This window comes from Petromyzon marinus, chromosome 8, assembly GCF_048934315.1.
Source record: "Petromyzon marinus isolate PM22_M1 ecotype Great Lakes invasive population chromosome 8, UKy_Petmar_22M1.pri1.0, whole genome shotgun sequence".
Classification (NCBI taxonomy): domain Eukaryota; kingdom Metazoa; phylum Chordata; class Hyperoartia; order Petromyzontiformes; family Petromyzontidae; genus Petromyzon; species Petromyzon marinus.
The window spans coordinates 9,349,295-9,376,388 of record NC_133674.1 but is presented as its reverse complement, the minus strand read 5'-3'; the positions used below and the strand labels follow the sequence as shown (position 1 = coordinate 9,376,388).

General features: G+C 47.1%; 1 protein-coding gene across 1 annotated transcript; it reads left to right on the top strand.

Annotated features, from left to right (window-relative positions):
• Nucleotides 1-661: 661 nt before the first annotated feature.
• WDR91 (WD repeat domain 91) lies at nt 662-22,664 on the top strand. Its single transcript, XM_032949655.2, has 2 exons — nt 662-2,857; nt 16,364-22,664. The coding sequence occupies exons 1-2, from the start codon at nt 2,708-2,710 to the stop codon at nt 18,278-18,280; spliced, it is 2,067 nt and encodes a 688-aa protein (XP_032805546.2). The 5' UTR covers nt 662-2,707; the 3' UTR covers nt 18,281-22,664.
• The last annotated feature ends 4,430 nt before the right edge of the window (nt 22,665-27,094 follow it).

The window sequence follows — 27,094 nt, the reverse complement described above, 5'->3', positions numbered from 1 at the left end:
AGTGGCATCGACATATACAGGATATTATATGACTTGTCAAGCCATTCCCCGTGTTTAGTGTACACGCCGTTCAACATGTTTGAAATCGACAAAAATAAAGTTGTAGTTACGAACAAATCGATTTACGAACAGACCCCTGGAACTCTTTCGTAAGTAGACGAATCCCTGTATATAAAAACCGCTCGGTCACGATGTTTATTTTTTATTCATTAAAATATTTCACCTGGACAGTATCTTCAGAATGTGACATCTCGTTTGCAAGCGTGTCCACAGTGTGGATTGACGCACAGGGAGGCAAGGCTTGGGTGCAAAGTGAGTTGGATCAACGCAGTAATTCCAGTTTAACTAATTTATAGAAATTCGTACTGATTGATACAGGTCCATCGAAGATTTGATCGAGTGGCCAGAATGCCACATTTGACAGGAACAAGAGGTCGCATTAGCCCCCAGGACTCACGATAAATAATTACTTATATACAAAAGAAAAATGTGTCAAATTTCGATTTGAAGCTTTCGTGACTGCAAGGATTCATCTTCTTTGGTTCTTCCGGTAAAGTCACGTAGAATGAGAATAAAATAATAAAATAACAATAAAATTCTCACGACGCCGCTTTCGTTGTGGCCGAAACGTGAGAATTTTATTGTTATTTTATTCTCATTCTACGTGACTTTACCGGAAGAACCAAAGAAGAATAATGTGTCAAGTTTGCTAAATCAACTCGTAAAGTCCATTCCGCACGGTTTTAACTGCCCGGCTGTGTCGAGGGGCCACATTGGCACAGGTCTTGGGGTCATGTCCATCAGACAACGTAATCGTCATTACCGTACTTTCCTCCGATATGGTAAACACAGGGGGACATGCACGTCTATTATTTTATGCAGCTAACCCCATTAGTCTTTGAGTGGGATAATGCATTTTACTCGTCCAAGAGCCCAGGCCAGACGATTGCCAGTACCACATGTGGTGGCATAACATTGATGGTTCTAATTTCTCCATAAGTATGTGATAACCATATTCTATGGTTATTTCGGTAAAGTCACGTAGATAGAAAATACGTGACTTTACCGAAAGAACCATAGAATATGAATTCCTGCAGTCATTAAAGTTTTAAGTCAAAATGTATGTGATAACCAGTTGATATTAGTGGGTTATATAATGTACTGTACTCGTATTAGACATATACATACATCGGTATTGCTAAAGTTTTGCTACATTAGGTGGTACCAACTTTGGCTTTTGCCCTTAATGAGTGAGTACCACTTTGTGGGGAAGTCAACTCGGGTGGCATCCGTGATCAGGGGGTGGGACAGGCATCGATTTGTACCGTGATCTGGTACCAGTATTGTGATTAACTTTATTATCACATTTTGATTTAAAGCTTTCGTGACTGCAGTAATTCATATTCTTAGCTCTTTCGGTAAAGTCACGTTGAAGGGAAACAATAAAATAATGTTATGGTCGAAACGTCGTGAGAAATTTTTTTATTGTTTTATATATATTTTATTATTTTATTGTTTCCCTTCAACGTGACTTTACCGAAAGAGCTAAGAATATTTATTATCACAGTCTATTGCACAGTTTTGATCATAGACCTAAGCTGACAGAGAAATGTCCATTTTTGGTGTACATTGGGAAAGGTGACAACATTAAAGTCAACAGTGTTTGTTTTTGTTTAACACGTAGGCTTTCGCGACCAATATCCAAAATACAGGGTTTGTTTTTTTGTTAGATCGCGTAAATATAAATGTGTCGTTAAACCCGCCACCACCCGACACAGCTAATTAGTAAAGGTTTAAATTTTGATTTAAAGCTTTCGTGACTGCAGGGATTCATATTCTTGGTTCTTTCGGTGTTGCAGTCGAAACGTCGTGAGAATTTTATTGTTTTATATTTTTATTATTGTATTGTTTCCCTTCTACGTGGTGACTTTACCGAAAGAACCAAGAATTAGTAAAGGTTTGTCACGTAAACAGAACATGCACCTTCGTTACTAGCACAGCACACCGGTGTGTTGGAGAGCAAATCCACAACATTTACAATCCGAGTGTTTTTTTTAAACATCTGAACTCGCCATAGGAATGTGGAATTTCCTGAATTCCTTCGCACCATCTATGGGGCTTCAAGTCTCGTGACATTGAGGGCATTAATCGCTGGGATGAGAGGCGGTGCTCATAGCGCCGCCAGTGGCCACACTCGCCGCTCAACCAGCTCCGCGCTGCCGTGCGTTGTTGTTTATGGTGGCAGCTGATTCCCAGCTCGTCTGTGAGCAGCTATAGTAAGGAGGTGAGCAGCTATAGTAAAGAGGTGAGCAGCTTTAGTAAAGAGGTGAGCGGCTATAGTAAAGAGGTGAGCGGCTATAGTAAAGAGGTGAGCAGCTATAGTAAAGAGGTGAGCAGCTTTAGTAAAGAGGTGAGCAGCTTTAGTAAAGAGGTGAGCAGCTTTAGTAAAGAGGTGAGCAGCTATAGTAAAGAGACTCCCCCCCCCTCGTCTCGGGAGTGGTGGAGGCCACGTCCTCAGCGGCCACGTCTCAAGAGCGGAGCGGACGGGGCCTGGTATCCGGCTCCATTATTAACCCCTTGACTACCACAACCACCAGCTCGCTCCTCATCCTCCTCGTCCTCGCTCGGCTGCCTCCGCGTTGGCAACACAAGGACACGGGGGACGAGAACCGTAGAGAGATCGAGAGAAGGGTGTTCGCCAGGCGGCATGTCGGGCGCCGTGGAGCGTCTGGACGTGCTGGTGCGGGACTTCCTCGTGTTCCGAGGCTTCGCCGCGACCCTCCGGGCCTACGAGGCCGAGCTGCGCGGGGACCGCGACCGCGGCCTCCGGGCCGAGCGGCTCCTCGAGCAGCTGCAGGTGCGGGCCCCCCACCACCACCACCACCCCCCCACAAAGCCACTCGCAACAACGCTCACTCGACGAGTCCACTCGCGGTGTACACCCGGCACTAGCACTCGCCACTTTACTCGTCTCGTACGAGCAGTTGCCACGCGCGCCCTAATTCGCCACCCTCTCTCTCTCGCGCTCATCTCGTACACAAACCACACCGAGAACGGGAACCCTGAACGCTCGACCCAGCTTCTCCATAAAGGCCTCTTTGGCGGAGGAGTCTCTGCAGCTACTCAGGGGCCATGGAACCCAATCCTCCTGATTTCCTGCTTCATGGTTTTCTGATCTTCACGCCATCCCCTCTTTGTCGTGGCCGCCCTACTGCTCCTTTCGTGTCCCCCATGGCCCACGCGCGAGCCTCTTACAATGGTCCGGGTTCTCTCTCATTTGTGAGAGAACAAAACATGAATCCCTGTATAAAAGGTTTCAGTTTTGTTGCCAAAAAAGGGGGGAAAGCCCTACTGTTATAACAAAACTGTCCTTGAAATGTTGGCCCCGTTGCACGAGTCGGGCCTTGACTCATGAACCATCTGTGCAGTAATTCTATTCCATGCATTTTTTTCGTTTTACAATCCATCACCCTTGTTACTTTCGTAAACAACAATGTCATCCAATTCGTATGAGCAGATAAGGAAGTCGAGCAAGACGGGCCCATGCCATTATCGAAAGAGTAAATTTGGTAATGTGGGCTAATGTTCTACTCATGGTGTTTTGGCAGTGATAACATGTACCAGACTAGCTTTGCGATTGATAACTAGAGGTGTTCTATGGTACACATTTTGTACTTTTGGTAACTCCCATCGTGTAATTATCGATCAAGTGAATCATTACACTTTGGCAAGTGGCCCAACAAATGCGTAAACCGCTAAGATATACACAGTGTTTTAGTGCTTTTTTTACAATGAAGTCGGCAGCATATTCACGAGTTTTATGTTGGCTTTTCACGAAACAAAGATTCGTTTGATTGACCATTTCCACCGTTTCATGTTTCGTATAGCTATCGTCAAAAAAAAGTAATCACCGCTCGACAGACACTTGAGACAATAGAGAGCTTAGCTGCTGCAGCAGCAGCATCAACCCGCCCAAGGCCCTTGGTGTCAGCAGGGGGCAGAGTGAGTGGGGGTGGGAGTAGTCGTGGTTTGGCGTTAGAGGTGACTTACGTGTTGTGTTGCACACAAGTGGGACATTGTGTTGTCCGCTTGCGCCCACTTGTGCAAACCGCATGCGAATTTGGGGATTCGCACTGCCTGATATGCCAGCTGGTTGTCCTGGCCACGCCAACATCACCCGGCCAAGTGATTGCTTATCGGTTGTGAATCTGACTGCAAATTTTTCTTTTTTTAGGAAACTCTCATTAGAAATATATTCTGTTTGACACTAGTTGGCCACTTATTAACACATTCTCCTGCGGAGGGAGCTGGTAGGAACGTTGGGTTGCTCGGTCAATGGCCAGGGTCAACGGCGGCACCACGTGGTGTATTCCGCACAATATGCCCGACTGTGAGGGCGGGCACAAGCCGGCGTGAGTAGGTGAAACGTTGAGTTTTATAAGGGCACCACGGGGTGGCCAGCCCCTCCCCACCCAGCACCACCCAGCCCCTCCCCACCCAGCTCCTCCCCACCCTCCCCTCCCTCCCTTCCCCACCCAGCCCCACCCTCCCCACCCAGCCCCACCCCTCCCATTTTTGGATGCACGACGGACGGACACAATAATCCCCTGTGGGCTGGTGTAACCAGGAGGTTCCTACCAGTAAAACTGACTTCCTGGAACAGTTTCATGTTAATGACCAAAAATATATGTGAAATTACTGTTGTCACCTCACCCTATAAAGAGGCCATAGAGTTTACGCAGATGAAAGCTGCTTTGGAATAAACACAGGAAATATATTTTTATTTATATTAATATATAGTACGTTGAGTTTTATAAGGGCACCACGGGGTGACCAGCCCCTCCCCATCCAGCCCCACCCCACCCAGCCCCACCCCAACCACCCCCCACCTCACCCACCCCCCATCCCTCCCACCCCTCCCACCCCCCACCCAGCCCCACCCTCCCCACCCAGCTCTACCCTCCCCACCCAGCCCCACCCTCCCCACCTCCCACCCAGCCCTACCCTCCCCACCCAGCCCCTCCCGCCCCTCCCCACCCTCCCCTCCCCACCCTCCCCTCCCCACCATCCCAGCCCCTCCCCACCCTCCCCACCCAGCCCCTCCCCACCCTCCCCTCTCCACCCAGCCCCACCCCTCCCATTTTATCCGGGTGTCCAGATACACGTGGACAGACATCCACAGGTATACACAATTGATCCCCTGCCTCCTGTGAATTAATCCCGGTTGGGCTTCCAGTCCACTACGTTTCCTACCAGTAAAATCCTTATTGGTGAGATATGAATCATACATTTTTTCAGGAACCGTTTGAAAAGAGTCTTGGGACCAAGTGAAACTTTCTTGGGTAAACGTGTGTAATAGTAAAATAATACCCGAGGTACACAACATTGAGTTGAGAATAAGTCTGGTCAGACATTAGCATACCCAGACTTTTAAATCAGAAATGTTTTAAATACATTAATATTTATAAGCACGTATCTCAAAACGAACGATTTAATAATCACCCGGCAATTCCTTATGAAAATACATCTAGGCATGTTTTAATTGCATTGTTTTTTCAAATATAACAGTTCTGAATACCAATTATCAGTATTCTGTCGGGGGTTCACCAAATAACACGTTACAATTCCGCTGAATACTCAATTTGTAACTGAATAGTAATTCATTTTGAAAACTTTTTTCAATAAATTTTAAAGTGTTAACTGGAGAGAGACACACAGAGATCCGGTGGCGAGAAAGTGAAAGACAGATGTATACGAAAATAGAAAACAGAGCTAGACACAGATGGAAAGTTCGAGAAAGATGCACAGAATTGGAGAGAAGCTATATTGCACAGACACATAGATATGGTGAGAGAGGAAACACACACAGAGAAACAGAGCGTGTGAGAGAGACAGGAAGAGGCGGCCACCGAGATGCTCAAATATAAATACACACACAAGTAAGCAAAAGACTGCACAGAGAAATTCAGAGTACGTTCCATTTTGCTTTTTAAATAATCGCACAGATTAACTTTTGGTTTCTATGCTACTTGAAGAAAACATGGCATTTAATTTAACATTCTGTCTAAGAAGTTACGCTCCAATACATGTTAACTGCTGTGGAAGTTGAAACTTTAAAGTACGTAGAGTATTGATGCATTGACATTTGCTTTAAACAAGCTTAAAGGCACTCGAGGGGCTAGCTGTTGGAGTTCACACTTCTGCCAGAAAATGTGTTCCTGCCAAGGGATGTTCGTATTGGGAATACTCAGAGAAACGATTCTCAGCTGTCACAGTATTAATTCATTAAGGCATGTTATTAGACAAGCCCAGCCATTTATTGAGTTTACAATCGTACCATTTTATTGCAGCGCTATTGTACGCATTACCATTGCAGTGGTGCCGTGTTCATTTCTTCCTGATGAATAAACATGGCAGAATCTAATAAATATTGTTACATTTTGAGAAATGAACCTTATGGCGGGACCCCGGGGTCCCATAAGCCCCTTGCTCTCGCATAAACATTATATTATAATGTAAACAAAAACTTTGCTCTTTCTCACCAATGGGTTTGAAGGATGGTGGCAAGTGTTGTCTTGTTAAACTATGCCTTTAAAACTGAAAACTACATACCTGCAGTACCTCTATTTAAATACACTATCGAAAACATCATTTACACCCCTCTGTCAATCATCGTGTTTCTCAGTGTGGATTTGTGAACACACTTTGTAAACAGTACGTAAAATAGTACGAGTTTTCAATGCGCTGTTCATATTGTAACAAGCGTTTATAGCAATGTTGCTCTACAAAGTAGTGGGTCGCCGCTCCTCTTATCCGCATTGATATGAGCGGTACGTGGGGACGATGGCTTATCCGCTATAAAAAAAAACCTATTTGCGCAGATGCATACGGACAAGAGAAGTCTTATCAAGCAGGAGGAATTAACGGTGCAACGCATCTCATCTGTTAAATATCTGCAGGTAATAGGATTGTCATCGATTTATCCTGGCTGCAGACATTGGTAGGTCACAAATAATAATGAAGATAAGTGAGCAGTTTCACTGTATTATTATGCATACCGTTATGACAAATAAAGGACTTAAGTCGTTTAGGCAGTTTGAGCAGCTTTGGATAAGACTTATGATCCTGCCCATACCCAAGCATGGAGTGCATTCGCTTGTTCAGCTCCTCTGCGCGTTCGTCCTCTCTCTGCGCTTGGGCGACACGACAACAGAATGATCCGCGCCAGGTGGGTCGCGGCGTTTACGTGCGCGGTGGGACGGAGTCGCCAAAAATAAATGTATTAATGACGATTTTGACTTCCGTTTATTCGGGACCCCGGGTTCCCGCCATAAGGTTCAAATGTAGGTGCAAACAATAGTCCATATTAAAGGTTTTTGGGTTAGATCGCGTTATTTATAAATGTGTCGAAACCCTCCACCACCCGACACGGCCAATCAGCAAAAAAAGTGTCACGTTGACAAAAGACAATTAGTTCACTACTTTAGCCCACCGGTGTGTTGCAGAGTGAATCCACAACATTTACAGTTTGAATACGACGTTTCGCTGGTAATTACATCCAGCATCATCGGGCAATTCGCCAGAATAGTGTTTGCAATGTGTTTGTTTACTTTGCCGGGTTAAAGAAACCTCCCCATGGCTGCAGTATTTAGTGCCATATACGCGCTAGTAATTGCTTTTGAGCTATAATTCTTGTAAGCAGTGGAGGGTGATTGTCTCAGATTGCTGAGTCGAAGTGTCTCGCTGATAAAATGAAAATTCGGCGGCGCTCATCTCCATTGGAGATCCTAAGCCAGCGGTGAAAATGTAACATTCTAATGGCAGTGGCCAGGTCCTGTATAGAACAACTAGTTCCGACAAAGTGGTACTTTACTAAATAGTTTCCTGTTCGGGATTTTAACTCGGACCTTTGAAGTGTGCGCTGAGCGCCCTGACAGCGCCACGCGGCCAATATTTCAAATAAAAAGATCACATTCAATAGGAGCGTCGCTCATCTCCATAGGTGTCCCACAGGCAGTGGTGGACATTCCACATTGCTATGGCGATGACCAATAACTCATTTGTGAGTTTAAAGGGTGTAAATAAAGAAAGTCATACCACACAACCCTGGTGAAAAGATAGGCCACTCGTGCATCACTTGGGTTAGTGGAGTGGGGGGTGTGGCTGAGATGGGCAAGGCAAGTGCTGTCTCTTAGTGTTGTGGCCTTGGTTTTGAGTGCGAGTGAAGACATCTTTTGGAGTTTGGAGGAGAGGGAATTTAGCTTAAATTGGAAAATGAAAAGGTCAAAAGTCTCAGATGCACGCATAGATATGCGGGCCAAGACCGGTTAAGATTTCACTCGCCACTAACGTTAGCCATGCCTCAGCATTGAACCTCGGGTCACCAGCTTTATAGTGCAGTGTGCCAACCACTGCACCACCACCCTCCATGTCTCACATCTTCAATTGTGGTGATTTAAATCTGAAATGAATAATTCAGAGACTCGGGGGGTAATTTCTTAAAGTCCTTAAAGACAAATTTGGACCTGTACAATCTCTCCTCATTGAGGGTGGCATGACTGCCAGTTCTGTTATATAAGTCACAATGATGGATAACAAAGTAAATAAGACAATGCCTCCTTCACATCTATATTTCCACGTAAATTTTTTTTTAAGTATTTGTACACATCCCATCAGCGTCATGGCCTTCTGGGAGTATATAATTTCAGCAGCATTGGTTCAACAAAAGCAAACACTATACCAGTTTTTACATTGTGTCTCATCTGCATAGTCAGACTTGCTTGAACTGATGCTGGCGAGGCTGTAATTTGAACAGATCTAATAAGTTTCTTGATTGAAGATTTCCCTTTTTTTGCACATGTGCTTAGCGAACTCTGAGCGATTTGGTGTTATATTTATGTGTTACATGCCAGTGTTACTTGAGTAGTGCGTTAATTGAATGTTGCTTTGCTTGAATGTGTTTGCTACTTAGGGTCTGCAATGTGCGTATTTATTTGCTGTAACTTTTTTTTCCACCAAGGTCCTCCGTGGGCCATTGTTGTAAAACAGCCCCTGGCTGAATGTTTCTTACTCTCATAAAGAAATAAAATCAATCAAATAAGTATTAAGGTGAACACAATAAGTTAATAGTTAATGAAAAGCAAACTTTATTTATGTAAGCGAGCCCTAACCTGGTTAATTTCTACAAGGCTTTTGCACATAGGTGCCACGATCTATGGCGTTTTAAATTTGTAATAGTGGCGCTGCATGATGTGGCTGGCGATAATTTGCTGGGATTCAATTTCAAAAGGGATTTCAGCTTGTCCAGGATAATAAGTTTGTCTTTCCTGCAGTTATCAGAAGTCTTAAGGTTATAAGATTCTGTTGAATATTAAAAAAATACCTTTGTAGTTTAGTGTGAACTTCAATTAGATATTTTGCTCGCATACAAATGTAATTTACATAAAAATGAATTTTCGAGTGAGTCAATTTTAAACCGACATTCTTTACTCACAAAAAACTCAAAATAATGCTGAACCAAGTGTTGAGCCCGAGAGAACACCTTTAGCTTTGTGGGTGGTTGGGTGGGCGGGGTCTGATAATTTGGTTTGAGATATTGTACGTTGTTTCCTTTCTTTCAAGGTTATTTGAAAACCCATCTCTTAGCTCTGAAGCTGCGCTCAAATGACCTGTAAGTTAGAATGCGACCTATTCTTGGTTCTTTCGGTAAAGTCACGTGGAAGGGAAATAATAAAATAAAAATAAAATTCTCACGACGTTTCGGTCGCAACGCAAGCAGCCGTCCTCAGGTGAAGGAACAGCTGTCTTTCCTAAGGACGCTGTCTTTCCGACAGCTCTGTTCCTTCACCTGAGGACGGCTGCTTGCGTTGTGGCCGAAACGTCGTGAGAATTTTATTTTGTTTTATTATTTTATTATTTCCCTTCTACGTGACTTTACCGAAAGAACCAAGAATATTAATCCCTGCAGTCACGAAAGCTTTGAATCGAAATTTAGAATGCGACGGTCTGTCATCTCAAATTATTTTTGGCAAATCGATAAGGACACCCCAACATTTTTTTTATATCCAAATAACCTTAAATATAATTTTAAGCTGTTGAAATAGCAATCGCAATACTGTGTCCAGACTGAGAACCTGATTGTTTTGAGTTAGAGATTTGATTGGCATCCATATAACGTGAAAGTATTATTTTTTGCTGTCCTGCAATATCTCAATTCATTAGCCATAACAACTGACGTTTTCTGTCAGTGTTTACAGTTTGCGGTATAATGTTACGAGTTAATAAATTTGCACAGTTATGTATTGAACCTTGAATTGAAAGATAGATGTTTTTGTAAACAAGGGGTTATGCATGAGTGGTTAAGATTGTTACGTTGATGTACTATTCGGACTGCTTGATGAGGGTCGTTGTTGGCATATTAATTATTCATTGTTCCCACTTCTTTTACGTTTGTGAATTCAGTCCTGGAGGGAGGTGGTTCAGATAAATGTGTTCTGGCTGTAATATTTGGCTTTGTTATTGCCAAATTGACAGATATGGTGTGGGTCCTTTGGCTCATATTATTGATAAGTGTCAAGTCAGGCTTCAGTGTGCCTGTATTTCTGCTCTCAGTTTCCCTGCAGGTCGGCACAAGGTATTAAGAGGGATTTGCTAACTATAGCTAATCTGGAGGTTTGCTTGGGCACTGATACTGATGGGGAAGAACAAAAACACATTATGCGTGAGTGCACAATCTACTTTTTATTGCTGAAAAACGAATCTCATCCGGACGGCTGCATCTACCTGATGAGCCAGGTGAAAGCTGCTGGCTCGAATAACTCCAAGGTCGTGTACTGATTTTACAAGCACTGGCTTTATCCCCATTGACCAAGCGGACTTCATCATCGGCCCCTGAGTCACTCGCAAACCGGCATTGACGGCCATTCCCCTTCATCTCATCTGGATTTTTTCTCAGGCAATTTGTTGACCGCTACGATGAGACATCACCGAGACCCTGTTCCATCGCCCTCGTAGCTGGCGCGTCGCCAAACAGGCTATAGAGAGTTGCTATTTTAAAAGTTACTGAAAAAGGAATTTACCAAACAGGGTGCTCTTTCAAATGGGTCCTGGGACTCAGGGAGTCCTTTGTGGGTAAACAGAGGTCGACTTAGCCCTCCACATCCCTTCTGGATCCATAAAATGAGAATTGTTTTGTTTTAAAGTTAATGGTGTTATCTTGTTTATACGCTCACCTCTGCCATATGAATGTGGAATTTCCACCACTGGCTCAGGGCCACCGACGGAGATGCGCACTAGCTCAATGTGTGTTTTTGATGAATGGCTTCACCCAGCGTGTAACAGGATTATTGATACAGCATTAGCAAAATGCTTACCATTCTGTGCATTAATTCTAGATTTTAAGCTTTCGTGACTGCAAGGATTCATACTCTTTGTTTTTTTCGGTAAAGTCACGTCGGTAAAATAAAATTAAAAATAAAAGAAAACAACTAAATTAAATCACGACGTTTCGGAGGCAACACAAGCCTTCCGTCTTCAGGTGGAACAGTCACAGGAGGATAGCTGCATCTTACCTATGTGACTTTACATTCTGTGCATGTTTCTGCCAGTTTATAGTGTGTATACAATTACCTAACTGGGCGGAGACTTGTGCACGGTGAAAGTGGGCCACGCTCTTCCTCGATGCGTTGGGTCGAGTCGTCGTTCGTCTCGCAGTGAGCGCACCGCGTAAGGTCGCCCGCAGCGCGTAAGGTCGCCCGATGCGCGTGCCGCGTTGCAACGGCGCAGGGCCGGGCCCCACTCCCGTAGGAGCAGCTGGTGCCGCGCGAGGGCCCCCCTACCCGGTGCCGCGGATTGGCGTCGGGCTGCCAGGAGGCGCGCATGACGCCCGCCTGGTCTGTCACTTTGCATCTTTACCCGTACCATTGTGCCCCCCCTCCCATCTGCTTTGCTGTCGGCATGAGGAATATTAATGCTCGACCTCTTGCCCCCTGCTTGCAGTCGCCACTGGGAACAATCCAGGTCTGAGTAGCAATGACATGAGTTCGTTTGTGTTGAATCAACGAGGGCGCTGCCATGATCACCCCCCCTCCCCCTCCTTTCCTTTGAAGCCACCCAACTTCTTATACAGGACCTATTTCTAAGAGAGGGTCTTCCGATAAACATCTGGCAATTCACGAGCATTGGTTTAAGCAAGCCTGACTGCTGATGAGACATTGAATGTTAAAATTGACCCAGTTTGCTTGTTTTGAACAAATGGCTGCTAAAATTACACACTCCCAGAAGGCTGTGTGGCTGATGGGATGTGTACAGAAAATTTTAACGTGGAGGGACACATGTAAAGGAGGCAGATTGTCTTTATCTATTCCACCTAAATGTAGGCTTTCACCTTTATTGGAATACACGAATACTATTCAACCCACAGCCTTGAGATAGACAGATACCCTCACCAGAAAATTGTTCAACAAATTAGAAAATCAGCCGAGTGAAACGGTGTGCGTTTGCCACGATGCTCCTCGCAGCTTGCTAATGAGGGAAGTGAAGCGGCTGCCTCTCTCTCAGCTGGGAGAAGTTGTCCTTGACCAGCTTGATGACCCACCACATGGCAGACTTAGATAGTGTTATTGTTCATCTACTCAGCAAAAAAAAAACACACAAGTGGTGCTGTTACACATTACAATTTGTCCTTTTGTCTTCACAGTCAGGGCTGCTGTCGTGGTGAAAATGGCCTGTTATACAATGGTACACCATACCGGCACTTCTCACTACACCAAACCTGTATACCAGCACTTTTCAGAACTTTTCATATTTTTACTCTAAGATGATTTTTTTCAGATGGAACACGACAGGGAATATGGCCTGCAGGATGAATAGGTTTCACACTGACACTTCCACGTTTACATTTCCACCACTAGGTACTTGTAGCGAGGCCAAGGCTCATTTGAATTGCTTTTGCTCGCAAAAATGACATCAAGGAACAAAAGTGTTAAAACATGTTTAGCTTTCATTGCAGGTTTGTCCATGATTCTCCCTCATTCCGTGTATTCCCAGAATGCAGCATAAAGTAAGCTAGAACAGAGCTGTAGCAGCTCTGCTGCGGCCACTTGTGTCTGATTTGTCAGATAGGGGATTGGGTTTGTGCATCTCTCCCATTAGCATGGTTGGCTACGTATGGTGAAAATAAGTTCTACATACATCCCCAAAGCATATATATTTTGTCTTGGGCGAGTTTATAGTTCAATGCTCCGAAATTGTATTCCAGTGGAGATTGAAGAGCCGAGGTTTTGTAAGCATGCTGAAAATGTAGGAAATGGTGGCAAAATATATTTTTTGTCATAAATGTTAAAGGATGTTTATGAAGTGGCTCGGTCTTATTTTGTAGCATCGATACTCACATTTGTATTGAGACTAGTGTGGAAGCCTTTTAGCTCAACAAGAGAGCTGCGGGAGGGGGTGCAGTTGGAGGGCAAAAACATTGGTCTGGGAAAATTTACTTAGACTGCTTTCCACCTTCCACAAGACTAGTGTCCACCTTTTTCATGAAGTCTGCCCCTTGTGCTCTTCAGAACCGTGTTTCCAGTGCAGGGCCTGGCGTGGTGACACATGCGTGATTCAGCATGCTTAGAGGCAAGAGCTGGTGGATCGTGTGGGTTTGTGAAACTTACCAAACCCATTGGGCTTCGAGGTTGCCACGATATTTTAGTACATTTGGTTCTTGAATCCATCTGCGCAAACTATTTGAGTGTTTCTTCCAGGAACGCCGGTTTCTTTCCCAACACACAAAACATGCCTTCACCACATCCAGAATTGGATATTGCAACTCTCTTATCTATCTATGGCCTCCCAAATCTCTCCTCTCCAAACTCCACAAATTACTGCTGCCCGACTCTGCACCCACCCTCAGACAAGGGACCGCATCACCCCAATACTTCAATCCCTCCACTGGCTTCCAATCTAATCCCAGATCGATTTCAAGATCACATTCACCGTCTTCAAGATCCCCCCCATGCACTCGCCTATTCTGACCTCTCCCCTCTCATCTCACTCTAATCCCCTTCATATACACTCTGCTCCACCAATCAAGGCTTTCTGTTGAAGGTCCCAGTCATCCTTCGCTCATTGTGAGTTTGCTCATTCTCCTCTCCCCCAGCCAACCATGCTGCCGACTCCCCGCCTTTGTTCAAGACTTTCCCTTTTCTCTCTGCCTACGACTGTTGGCCTCACTCTATAAAATATACCGACTGTATAACGCCTTGAGATGAGGTCAAAAATGAGATGAAAATTGCAATATAGTATTGTGGTTACAGTAGCATTAAAATTAACTAAACACTGCTCGTTTACATGGTGATATTTTACCAATTTATATGTCGTCCAATAATACATTTATGACCTTGTTTAGTTTTTTTTACCGAGATGAACTCTTGACATTCCTGTCCAGTGTCTGATTGGGTGCACTGTTTTTGTACGAAGAAAACTAATTTGTGTAATCGAAGCAATGGTGGAGCTCATTCTGAAGTGGTTGCAGTTCGGAGGGATTTTTAGAGGGTGTAAAATGGCACACCAACATGAAAATAACCAAGCAAGAGTTTCATAAGTAACTTAGACAGCTGCGGGAGAGAAAGTGTGTTTGAAAGGACAGGTCATAAAGTTAAAATAACGGAAAGACTCAACACATTTGTCAATAACACAGGCGTAAAAATAAAATGTAGAGAATGGGCGACGTTTTACGAAATGGCCCATCACAGAACATAGAGAATTAGTTAATGACAAATCTATCCCTGCAATTTTCTGAACTTTTTTGTTCCGTGGCTTTTTAGCTGCTCTTAATTTATTATGTGAAAACTTCGAACGTTTTCATTCTGCATCCTCTTTCATGTATTCATATCCCAACCCGTGCTGATTTCTGATGTCCTTCCAACTCTGCCGTCTTTTTTTCCCCTCGCTCCATCGACCCTTCAATCAATTTGCTTATCTTTCTCCATTGCTGCTTTTCGCCACCACCTTGGCTAATCTGTTCCTCCACCAACCATTTTGCACGCACATCATTTGTCATTTTGTCTCTGTACCTGGTGCCCTGTCTTCTCAGACACTTTGCCTGCACAGAAATCTTTTGTGTGGTAACTAAAGCCCCCCCCCCCCCCCGTGCCGTCTGGAACAAAACTCCACGGATGCTTTCTTTGAACTCATTTCTCAGCACTGCTGCCCACGAAGCTTGGTATTCACAACCATTCTTTTGGCAGAAGGCTATCGTGAAGGAAGGCGCTAAGTTTCACGGACGTAAGTCTGCAGTAGTTTCACAGTACGGGGCGACGTTGCTACATGTAATCCCAATTCAGTATTTTGTGGTCTAATTTCTTTGAATTTGGAAAATATGGACTGGCCGGCAGACAGTGGCCTACTCATTTTGAGGCGATCTTTAACATCCGGTTGCAAAGCGGACGTGTTTTTTCTGGTTAATACGCCTGCAGCAATAACCAGGGCAGCCTGCCGGATTCGAACCATGATCCTCTGCGACAAGGGCAAAACACGCCACCGCTGGGCCGCGTCATCACCCCGAGTGGTGCCACTGTAGCCTGCGTGTCGCTTTCCTTAATCTCTCTCATGTGCTTCGCATCTGTTGTGTTCATCGCTTGCAGAGATTCAAACCGTCACTCCATTCATCACCATCACCACCATTCTCGGTGTTTTGTCCATAAGCTCATTTCCCTCTGGCAACTTATCTCCTCTAGTACCATTTCCCTAACTGTTTGCTAGTTTTACATTTTATTGTAATCTTATAATTTTCCATTCATTTCAATGACGCCAGGATTGCTCAACTCTGTCACGTGATTGTATTCAGCTGTCGCTCCTTGCCAATCTGCCTTTGCCCTTTTTGTTATCGCAGCTCTCCGTATGCTGCACCTCCTTGGTGCTTCATCTAGCCAGGGTCGATACAATTAGCGCTATCTTGTGGTTAGTCAACCGTTGTTGCACTTTGGATCGACCTCCACCCTGTCACATGAATGTGGAATTTCCTCCACTGGCTCAGGGCTGTAAACAGGGGATAACCACTGCCCACAGTTATTGTTGACCTGCTACATTTTGTACACGCCTAACAGTCGTAAATTTCTAACGTTCAAATTTGGTTGTGAGAATTGTCCTTAGATTTAACCGTTGAGATAAAACGATAACAATTGGCACGTTAAATGCTGGCACACAGTTGAACAATTTTAGCACGTTTTGGCTGTGCCTGGTGGTGAAGGGTCTTAACACAATTTGGCCTGATCATTATATGGCCTCCCCCAAAGTCTAAGTGTACAAATTATTGCGTTTATGTTGTGTTGATTAACGCCGCTTGCGACATCCCCTGCTGCTGCCGCCGTCACAGCTGTGCGTGAGCTCGCTGGACCTGCAGTCACTACGTGATCTGTGGGCTCACCTGGAGAAGCGACTCTTCTCGCGCCTCGAGCACGCGCACCTGCTCACCACGTGCAAGCTGCGCACGGGCGTGCTGCGAGCGTACGTTGCGCACAGCGTGCAAGCCGGCCGGCCTGACAAGACGCTCGAGTTCTTCCAGCGCGTGGGCCCCGAGCTGCACGGCTCCTCCGAGTGGAGGGAGTGGTTTGCTCTTCCATTCCTGCCCAGCCCAGAGACGCATTCCACCTTCAGCGCTTACTTCACGAAGCAGTGGAGCGACACCCTCTGGCTCTCGCTACACAACTTCTTGAGCGTTCTGCTGCACACGATGCCGGTGCCCAGCTTGTTGTGTTTCGACTCCGAGGTGCAGAGGAGCAACATTTTGCAAGAGGAGAACGAGGCTTTGAGGTTCAAGCTGTATGGACAGGTTGAGGCTCAGAAACCCAGGAAACTGGCCGACGTGCCTTCCGTGCGAGCGGGCGAAGCCGACGTGGCCGTTACTGCGGAGCAGAAGTCTCGGCAGGCGTCTGGATCCACTCAGAAAAGCTCTTCGGTGAAGAAACAAACGACGCCCTTGCGCAAAGACGCCGCGGTGTGCGAAAGTGGGCGCAGTGGCGGTGCGCGCGACGGGCGGCAGACGGAGCGTGCGCGCCGCAATGGGCAGTCGGAGCGGGAATCCCGTCAGCAGCTTCTCAAGCCGTCCGCCCTCGGCGTGGAGAAACGGCCCGACTCGGAGCAGAGCGCAACAGACTCTCCCGGCAAAGCGGAGGCGCAGAGTAAAGCATCCGCCACCGCCGTCGCCGCTTCGGGAGCAGCGCGTATCAATCGCGAAGAAGCCTCCCAGCAGCCCTTCCTCGTGCTCTGCCAAGAGGAGTATTCCGAGCACCATTCGCCCATAATGCACTGCAAGTTCGACGCGTCAGGGAGCCGGGTGGCGAGTGTGGATGTGGATGGGGTGGTGAAGGTGTGGTCCTGCAGCCCGACCCCCCAGACGCACACCACGGTCATGGCCAAGTCTCCGCTCCTGTCGCTCGAGTGGGCGACCAAGCCGCACCGTCTCCTGCTGCTTGGCAGTGGCATCGGCAGTGTGCGCTTTTATGACACCGACCAAAAGAAGTCCGTGGCGGACGTCACCCTGGACATGGCATACCCGCGCGTGCTGGCGCTTGCCTGCAGCCCCACGGGCGGCTCGTTCGTGTGCGGGGCTGCCGCCAGCGCCCACGGCAACGGGACGTCGCCTCCGGAAGCGGCCGGGGGGTCCGCCACACGGGGCCAGCTGTCTCTGTGGGACGCGAAGACGCTGCGTCAGCAGCACCTGTTCACGCTGGACCCCGAGCCCGTCGCCATCACCTGCGTGTCCTTCAACCACAACGGGAACCTGCTGGTGTGCGGGGCGACCGACGGCCTGATCCGCCTGTACGATGTGCAGCGCTACGACTGCCTAATGAGCTGGCGCGCGCACCACGGCGAGGTGTGCTCGGTGGAGTTCAGCGGCGACGAGACGGGCGTGTTCAGCATGGGCGCAGACGGAAAGTTCACGCAGTGGCACCTGCAGCGCGAGGGCGCGCGCGTGGCCGAGCTGGAGGTGCACGCCGACGCCGCGGGCCCCTTCGAGGTGTGCGGCTGCAGCGGGTACAAGCAGACGCACGCGCCCCGCGGGCGGCTCTTCGCCTTCGAGCCCTCGTCGGGGCAGCACGTGCTCACGTGCTCCGCGCACGGAGGCATCGTCTACCGCCTGGAGTCGGGCTCGCTCTCGCCGTGCCTCACGCTGGGCGGGCATCGCGCCCCTGTGGTCACCGTAGAGTGGACCACGGCTATGGACTGCGGCATGTGCCTCACCGCGTCAATGGACGGCAAGATACGCGTGTCGACGCTGCTGGCGCAGTAGAGTGGCGCGCCCACATCCCGCGGTGTCGCACCCCGGCGTTACTCTCGGCACGACGACCACCTGCACGGTGATGCGTCGCATGACACGCCGACACGTCGCAAAGCACCACAACGATCGGCGCCGCACACCACACGCCCACGCCACAGTACCCAACGTAAAACTAACATCTCCATAAGCAGAGCCCTTCATGGACCGACACACTCGGCACATCACTCTTGTCACGTTATTCACGCTCGCCGCATGCCTTGCACGCAATATATGACCGTGCGATGCAGCTCTGTTGTCCTCGGACAGGATAAATCTCGGTCCGGTCATGTTGTACATCTGTCACGTCTTCGCTGACAGCTCCTGCTTACCAAAAGCACGCGCGCCAGTGCAGGGAAATTCATCTGTGAACGGTTTGTGTTTGTCCATATCTGAGGATCTCGCTGTTTGCTGCTTCATGCAGGAACTTCAGTCAAGCTGCAATGTTGCATTTCACATTTACGCAAGCATTGGTTTAAAATTAAGCCTCAATGAAAGATCGCTTCTTTGGTCAGTGGGCACTGGTAATCTTTTGGGAATGTGTTACGAGCGTTCCTCCATGGTTTATTCTCTCGCTTCTTAGACAAGTTGTTAGCGTTGAATGATTTTTTTAGAGGTTTTCTTTTTTTCCCCAATGCCTACGAATTGCCGATCAATTCCCCGCATTAACACGAAACTCCTCGCCGTGCTGGGCTGGGCATCTCGCACAGCGGGCGCCTCGGATGTTGCCACGAGGTGGTGCCACATAATGTCGGTAAATCCACAATGGGGACAAAATGTGAGCGTTCCCGGCCGTTGGATGTCGCCACTTCCGAGGCAAATGAATACGAATCCTGTTAAGAATTTAACACGCAAGTTTTCGCAGCCAAATCGATTCGTAATAGATTTTTGGTTAGGGGCTATGTAATGGACTGGCCACTTCTATGTTGGGTACTGGTCAGAGCATTACATGATTTAACCCAGATCCGTTAAGAATGTTAGAAATAATAGACAATATTAAATCCTTGTTCAAGGTTTTCAATTTTCTAACACTCCTTTGGGAACATTGGCTATTTAAATGGCATTTTCCCCGCACCTCTGATTAGCACGGTGCGTAAAAAGTTCGACATACGTACATTTTACAGACAGCATTTGAGTTGTGTACGCAGTCACGTTTTACAGCATCGATGTTTGCCTGCCTACGCAAAGTAAAACGCGCGTAGCATTACGCTGAACGGAAGCGGTTCAGCACGGGGCGTGACTGCAGGGAAATAGGAACAGGGCCCGGGAATGAAATGAGAGGCGTCCATTGATCCGCTCCGGTTTGACATCCTCCTGCTTGGCCCACTAGTCACGCGACGGACCCGTCTCACCCTTCGGGGAAACGGGAGGAGGATGTGACATCGCTGCTTCGTCTGAACTCGTTAACCCGGCGACCCCACACCTTACAGTGCAAATGCTTTTGCGGGTGTGTGCAGTGCAGTCACTCCGTGTGATGAATGCATCTGTGTCGAACAAACGGGCCGGAACAAGAAAACCCGCACGCATATGAATTGGGCATTTGTGCCTACGATTGAAGCTGCGGAGCACAGAGTTGTGTGAATGCTCGGCGCAATGTTCCCGTGGTTTTTTTAAACGGATATGATACACCCGGTTACGCATTGGAAACGTGCGGGTTGGTACACAGGATGGTCGAGCAGCACAAAACCCACACGTAGAAGAACCCATGGGTGCACTGCTATTGTGCATCGTATAGCAATGTAACAGCTATTATATTTATATTTAGGGTCGACCATAAGTGTTAGGTACTGCATCCATGTCTTGGTTTTTGCTTTATCTCAAAAGCTGTTTATCGCCACACTAATCTTCACACACAGTCATGCGCACGATGCATATAACGTTGAACTGCCATGAGCTTATGCTGACTGGTGTATACAATAGAGAATTTAAGTGAATTTACAATTTATTAGCCTCGTCTTTCTTTGTGAGTATTATTGTGTAATAGTTTTCCAACGTGAATGTTTTAAGTGCACTTTTATTGACGCAGTTACTGAGCACAGGCCCAGAGGTCCAAAACGTCAAGCGGGCAAGCAACAAACGGGCACTGTCAAAGTTGTCAAGAGAAGTGTACGCGTTTCTTTTCAAAGGTAAACTCAAAAGTTGAGCAGTGAAAGAGAGGTAAGCGGAGAGAGAGCGAGAAGTGTTGTGGTGACCTGCGGTGTGGTGGTTGAACACCATGTGGATGAGACGGCACTTATTGAAGTCGGTGGCAATTTTGGTACGAAAGGCATCACGCGGATTGGCCACAGATCCATAATTCAGTGCAATTCTTTGCCTCTGCCACCTTCACCTTGGACGGTGATTATGTTACAAACCCTCGCACACCTTAGAGTATTCCAGTGTGCTAGTTAAGACTAAGATGACCGTAGTTGTGTTTGTACTTCGTGAGACCATACGCACACAGTTTGTATTTTTCATTCTCAAGTTTCACGTTTATTTTGCATAATCAGGTGAGAACTAAAGAGACTAGGTTGGCTTCCTGTGCTAGAGTGACCCGGGTCACCAAAATTACGAAAAGCTTAACATAAAAACAAAAAAATAACAATGAACTAAAATAGAAATCGGGGCAGAAACAATGACATTCAGATTAGAGCAAAATCAACCATTTTACAAAAGAAATTGGAAACGGTGCACAAACAATGTTAAATTTTGAGTAGTAAGTTGTCTTGCACAACTGAATTTTAAAAGCAATTCAAAGTAAAATGAAGTTACAGGAACATAAATATAAATTTTCTGTGAATTTGTGCACTCGTGTGTAAAGGGACGAGGTTCGAAGCCCCATGCCATGCAACGCCACCTTGCCAGTCCATCACACGACTCGGACCTTGTCTCTGCTCACGATGCGCGCTTTTATAGTTCCCACACTTAAAATGTTTTGCGGACTTGAGGTTTCTCTGCTATAATATCTGACATTTGAAAGGATGCCATGATCATGGGACCAGTATACAGCACTTGGTGTGGGGTAGTGAATGATGGATTTAATTCCTTGGGTAATAAGTGACATTCTGTTCTTTATTATGTACATTACAATATTTTTTTCTCACGCAATAGTTAGGAGCAGTGTTATGAATGCAATTGCTTAAAACGTTTGCCGAGTCCGCAACATTGTTAAATGTCAACAGCCATTTGTTTCACACTTTAATAGACTAAAACGATGGCACTGGCATGCGCACTCAACTCATCATAAGAAGTTAAAATCCTGCTTGGGGGTAGACTCGGCCATTCATCCCTCTCGGGGGCGTAAAATGAGCAGCACTTTGTAGGGAATGAGCAGCGCTTGTCTCGGGGAAAGTGACTTTTTCACCACGGGGCTCGGGGGCCACCAGTGGGCCTCTTCCTCCCCACTCCCATGTTTTTAGCAGAGAGACACTTTAACCTTGAATACTAAGAATCGTGCGTGTGTATTGCATGGTGCAATCTCGGCTTCAGGGTAAATCTTGTAAGTTGTGCAAACTCTTTGACATGCATCCCCCCCCCCACCACACACCCCTTAATAATAGTTTTCTGTGTCATAATTTGCCTCTGTGCACGGTAACCGTTTTCGGATTCCAATCAGCTTTGGGTGTCCTGCTTGGTACGAATGTCATTAGGAGGCCGCCGTCGTCCGCTGCCACCGAGCTTTGTATTTGTCACTCGGCCCCCTCCCGGTCGTATGGCCCCTGGGTGAAAATAATAATGATGTGTCTTCACATCATCACGGTAGTCTGGGATGTACACGCAAATAAGCATTAATAATAACAACATTGTTAATTATTTACATCCCTGGGTATTTGAACAATCTTAAAAAAATGTGTTTCATTACCACCACGGGGGGAGGGTGGTGGAATACAGATCTACTGGAGCGCCCGGTCAAAAACAACGAATCCCGCATGGAGGCGCACGGCCTCTGTTTGTGCGCGCGCACGCGTGGAGACGCACGCCATTTGGGTGCTTGCAAGGGTTACCAGTCCCAAATTAGGAACCAGATGGTGGCTGACAAAAGCTTTCTCATTTCCTTATGTGAAGAGGGTTAGGAGTGATCCACTGGTCTGTCTGCATCTAATTAAGTTTCAGAAATTAATCAATTATGCTTTTTAATCTAATGTAACACGTGTCTGAGCAGGAAGCCCAAAATGACGATCACATAAGTTTTGGAAAGTAAATGGTTTATCTTTAATTGTTTTCTTCTATTTTTGTTGAGGTTATTCCAGTATTGCATGTATAATTAGTTGGTGGAGGCCTTCAGAGAGTGATGCGGTGCATACGAATTAACGCAAGTTGTATGTGCACTCTGCTACATTTGGTGCGTTACCTTTTTGAGTCAATAAATATTGAAATAAGCCATGCGCTGTACTCTTTGGTTCTTTCGCTAAAGTAACGTAGGTAGAAAATAAAATACGAAGTAATATATCACGACGTTTCGATCGCATCAGGCGGGAAAAAAAATAATCCAGCAGTGCAACTGCTGAACCAGGAAGAAACACAGCGCTGTACGTGCCTGATGGTGAAGGGCAGGTTGTTTCCCTCTTGCATGAAGGCTTCTATTAAATGTAGTTACCCCTCTCCTCTTCGGCACGTGACAGCGAGTTTCTCTCTTGACTAACTCGTTCCACTGCCTACACGGCGAGAGCCATCGGCGTGGAAGTGGGGCGTAAAGTGCCCTCGCCCACGGGGGAGCTGGTGTCCCTGGCGGTTGGCGGTGTCTGCCGAGTCCACTGTGGGGGTCACCTCGAGCGGAGCGAGGGGCCGCGCGACCCCCAAGCGCGACACTGAAGCGTCGTCGTGTTTTATTTCTGCCGCTTTACGTAAAGTGTTATTCCATGTATAATGTTCACATGTGAAGTCTTGTGTTGCGCTCTGAATGGTAAGCAATGATTTATGAATGCGTTTGTTGTTGGGGTGCAGTATTTCTGTGCCTCCTTGCAGGTCATTGTGTATTCATTTTGCAAAAGTAAAATATTGCTATTCATTGCTCCATACAGTTCGCTTGCGACATCCAACCTTCGATATTGAGTGTCCCTTACACCTGCTGCATTCTTGGTATGCTCTCTGACTTGCCTGCAGCTGTTAAAACTCCATTACCCTGGGAATATTGAACGTTAAACTGACGCTCGGTACAATGAGGTGATAAGTTGCCAAAGTTTGATGAAATGCCTTTCTTCTCGACCTCGATCTAAAGCAATAATTCCTCAGTATAAGGTGTAGCTTAAACATTAAAAGCAGTGCATTGTGGGTGATATTCTTTGCACCTCGCTCAAGTGACGGCCGTTTAATTAAAAACTCTGCACACACAAAACAAGGCACCCACTGGGCACGATCTGCAGGTTGCTTTAACTCGCGCCTTGGCCACGACCCGCAACCCTGAGCCGACAGTGGTAGTGGTGCAAGGAAATGGGAGGGAACGCTTGCTGAGTAGAGAGCCTAATTGTGCCAGACTTTCACGCATTTCGCCATTAATCATTTGTTTATTTTTTATTGGCAAACCTCGGTTGTAGCTACCTCGTGCCTGTGTTCATTCAAATTTAGTTTTTCGTGGAACATAACCCGGGGGGGGGGGGGCGGGGAAAGAGTGTGGAGTGTTCGCTCTGAGTGCCTCGTGCTGGCTGTGGGGGCCCTTCCTCGTGTTGGCAGTGATTGGGGCCCCTCTTAATCACGCCTTAAGATGGGATGTCCACACACAACCAGTATTCCCAGAGCAAGGATGCACAAATTCTGTCCAGGTGGTTATCCTCTAAGAGTCCACCAGGATAAATCAAACATTGCGATTCTGTGATGACAATGTCGCAGCATTTGACAACAGATGCGGTGGGCGGTGGCCGGAGTCTCGTAGGTTGTTTTACGACGTCGACTTACTTGCAGATGCTGCCGTGAACTGTTTGTGGTCCAATTCCTGAAAGCACCGCGAGGGAGAAAGGAGAGCATACGGATGGATAGAAAAGACGGCAACTATTGAAGGGATAAACAGGATAAGCAGGAGTGAGACGGTGAAAGAGGACGAGAGACGTTGGGGGGGGGGGGGGGGGTGTTGAGAGCGGCTATAGAAATGGATGGAAGGTTATAAAGAGTGGTATTAGATGGAGGGAGAGAGGGAATGGACTGGTGGGGGTGGGGGGAAAAGTAGAACATGTGCCGGTATTAAAACACCCACTTCAACTTAACCAAGCTCTTAAAACTTTGGAGCGGGGAAGGTCATGTTGTGTGCACTGTGGCTGAAAATTCTAAAGTTGCCGTGAGTTTCGAAGCCTCGTTCGTGCATGCGACTGGGAATGTGCATCCATGACTCTTTCACCCCGAAGCTCGGTCGCCTTGCTTCTACCGGACTGTATAGCCAGATATCATTACTGCAGGCATGGTGGGAAATGTAAAGCTTGGCTCCTGATGGCTCTACTTGATGTGGCTCCCTTTGTAGAAAAATTGGCATATTGTAGGAATGGCCACTCTACGGTGGACGAACGTCAAAACGTCGCTTTGCTGAAACGAGCACTTTGGGGGGGGGCAGTGTCGATCGTGTAGATTTAAAAGAATATTTAAGAGCAATTTTAGTAATTTGGGGAATAAATGGAGTACTGTATGAAGTTACTAAAATAATGTTTAAGAACGGGAATTGCATAAATACGTTGCTCAGCCCTTGAGATCGCCGTCCCGTCCCTTCCTGCGCAACCCTGCAAGGAGGCCTTCACACCAAAATCGTGCATCTAGAACACAATGTTAGCACGTGATAGGGTACGATGTGCAGAGGTTAAACCAGGGACATATGTTGTCACACAGATGCACAAGAAGGCACGAGTAATCTCGGACTGACCGACACAGTGCAGGCCTTAACAGGCTGTATGGGTCGGACCTCTCCATCGTCAATCGAGAAGGAGCAGGAGGAGCAAGAGGAACCCACCACACACATGACTTGTGTGGCGAATATGGCCCGGAAATGATGTTCACCCACAGAGGGCGGCAAGGTAACACTTTGAGCTCGGAGGGAAGCGAGGAAGGAGACATGACATGACAAGGCCAGAGGTCACCTGGTTGGTGACCCGGGCAACCGGTGGCAGTGACCGAGCGAAGCAAAGAGACAAGGAGCCTCCATAGATAATTCACATGAAGTCACCTCTCATGAGTAACCATGAGGGATGCTGCGGTACGAAGACACCACGGTACGCCGTCTGATATAAGCGCCTTAATAATCGTGTATCGCCCGTTTTGTATGTATACAGTATGTTGAACTTCCGCACCGTACGTAGCCAACCATGCTAATCGGAGGTGCGGGGAACTAAACACAAGTAGTTATGAGGAAAATTAGTTTTTTTCAATCTAGATTTAAAAGGGCATAGCCCCAGTGGCGTCTTAACTTTGGAAGGAAGAGCGTTCCAGACGGCCGCAGAAGCGCATCTGATAGCGCGCGATGCGTTGACCGTCTTTGATCGATGGCTCGCCGAAAGCCGCTACTGCTGCGAGGATGACCAGAGTTAGCGTGCAGTGAGGTATTGTGGTTTTTGCACAATATGATCCCATCGTGTGGCCATCGTTGCTCATTGTTTAGATATTTAATCTCCTGACAATTCACGCGCCCTATACGCTTGTCTGAGTGAGAGGTCGCATCGTGGTTTTATTTGTGCTTGCCGGATTGTTTGGATTTCAGTGGAGGTTTTGGATCGTGGTAATTCCTGCATCCGTCATGGGGGTTTTTTATGTTAAATCCCACGTCTCCAGGAAAGAGAAATGTTGGCGGCTTGGTTGTGACGCGTGGTTTAAATCGAGGGACATCGGCGAAGTCGCGGGCCCTCTGCGTTCTCTTCGCACCACTGCCAGACCCCGCGCTGTAATCCGACACCGTGGAGGTCAGCGTTGGTGGATCACACAAATTAGTGAAACGCTCTTTTTACCCAAGGGCGTCAGGGTGACCATCTCTTGACTTGCCCAGGGTATGGTGGCAGTACACCAAGTGGGTTCATTTCCATCGGTTACCCCACTCCCCCCCCCCCCCCCACCATCGCACACGTGGGGTTTGTCTACGTTGTACTGTACTCCAGTGCCTCCCACATGCGTAAACACTCGTTCATTATGTTGGCCAAATATCCCAAATACAGTACTACAGAGCTCGGGCAATCGTTAGTAAGGTCCGTTTTTGACCGCCTTCCCCATTCGTCTTTCGGGTTTCCGGCGCTTCCGTACGAAAACCGCGCGCGTTACAAACTCTCCAGCAGAGTCTCGAGATTCAGTTCGTGCGAACGACCATGCTTTACACAATTACGACAGTAATATCATCATATATGTATCACTGTATAAGATGCATAATAGATGTTTTTTTTGGGTTAGATCGCGTTAATGTGTGTCGTCGAATCCGCCACCACCCCGACACGGCCAATTGGTAAGGTTTGTCGCGTAAAAAAAAAAAAACATTTCGTTACGAGTTCAGCACGCCGGTGTGTTTGACAGTAAACCCGCAACATTTTACCATTCGACTACCCCATGACGATTCGCCGGTAATTACAACCAGCCTCATCAGAGCGACAGCCAGAGTTGTGGAGAAATCCTCCTGTTTTTCGGTCTTATAAAGTTATTATAAGCTGCGCTTGCGTTTGAAAAAAGCTCGGCACGCGAATCGTCGCTCCCTGCCCTCACCGATGAAACAGATCCCCCCCACCACCACCACCACCCCCTTCCATCGCATCACAACCCACGGCGCCGGCTTCTCTCTCCTCCTTCACGAGCCCAAGGGGGGGTGGGGAGTGCTTGCGCCGCATAATAACATCTCCTCGTGCGGATTTTCATCTCTCG

Coding starts and splice junctions, on each gene's coding strand:
- WDR91 (XM_032949655.2), top strand. CDS start 2,708: ATGTCGGGCGCCGTGGAGCGTCTGGACGTGCTGGTGCGGGACTTCCTC. Junction 2,858..16,363: donor GGCTCCTCGAGCAGCTGCAG/GTGCGGGCCCCC, acceptor CCGCCGTCACAG/CTGTGCGTGAGCTCGCTGGA.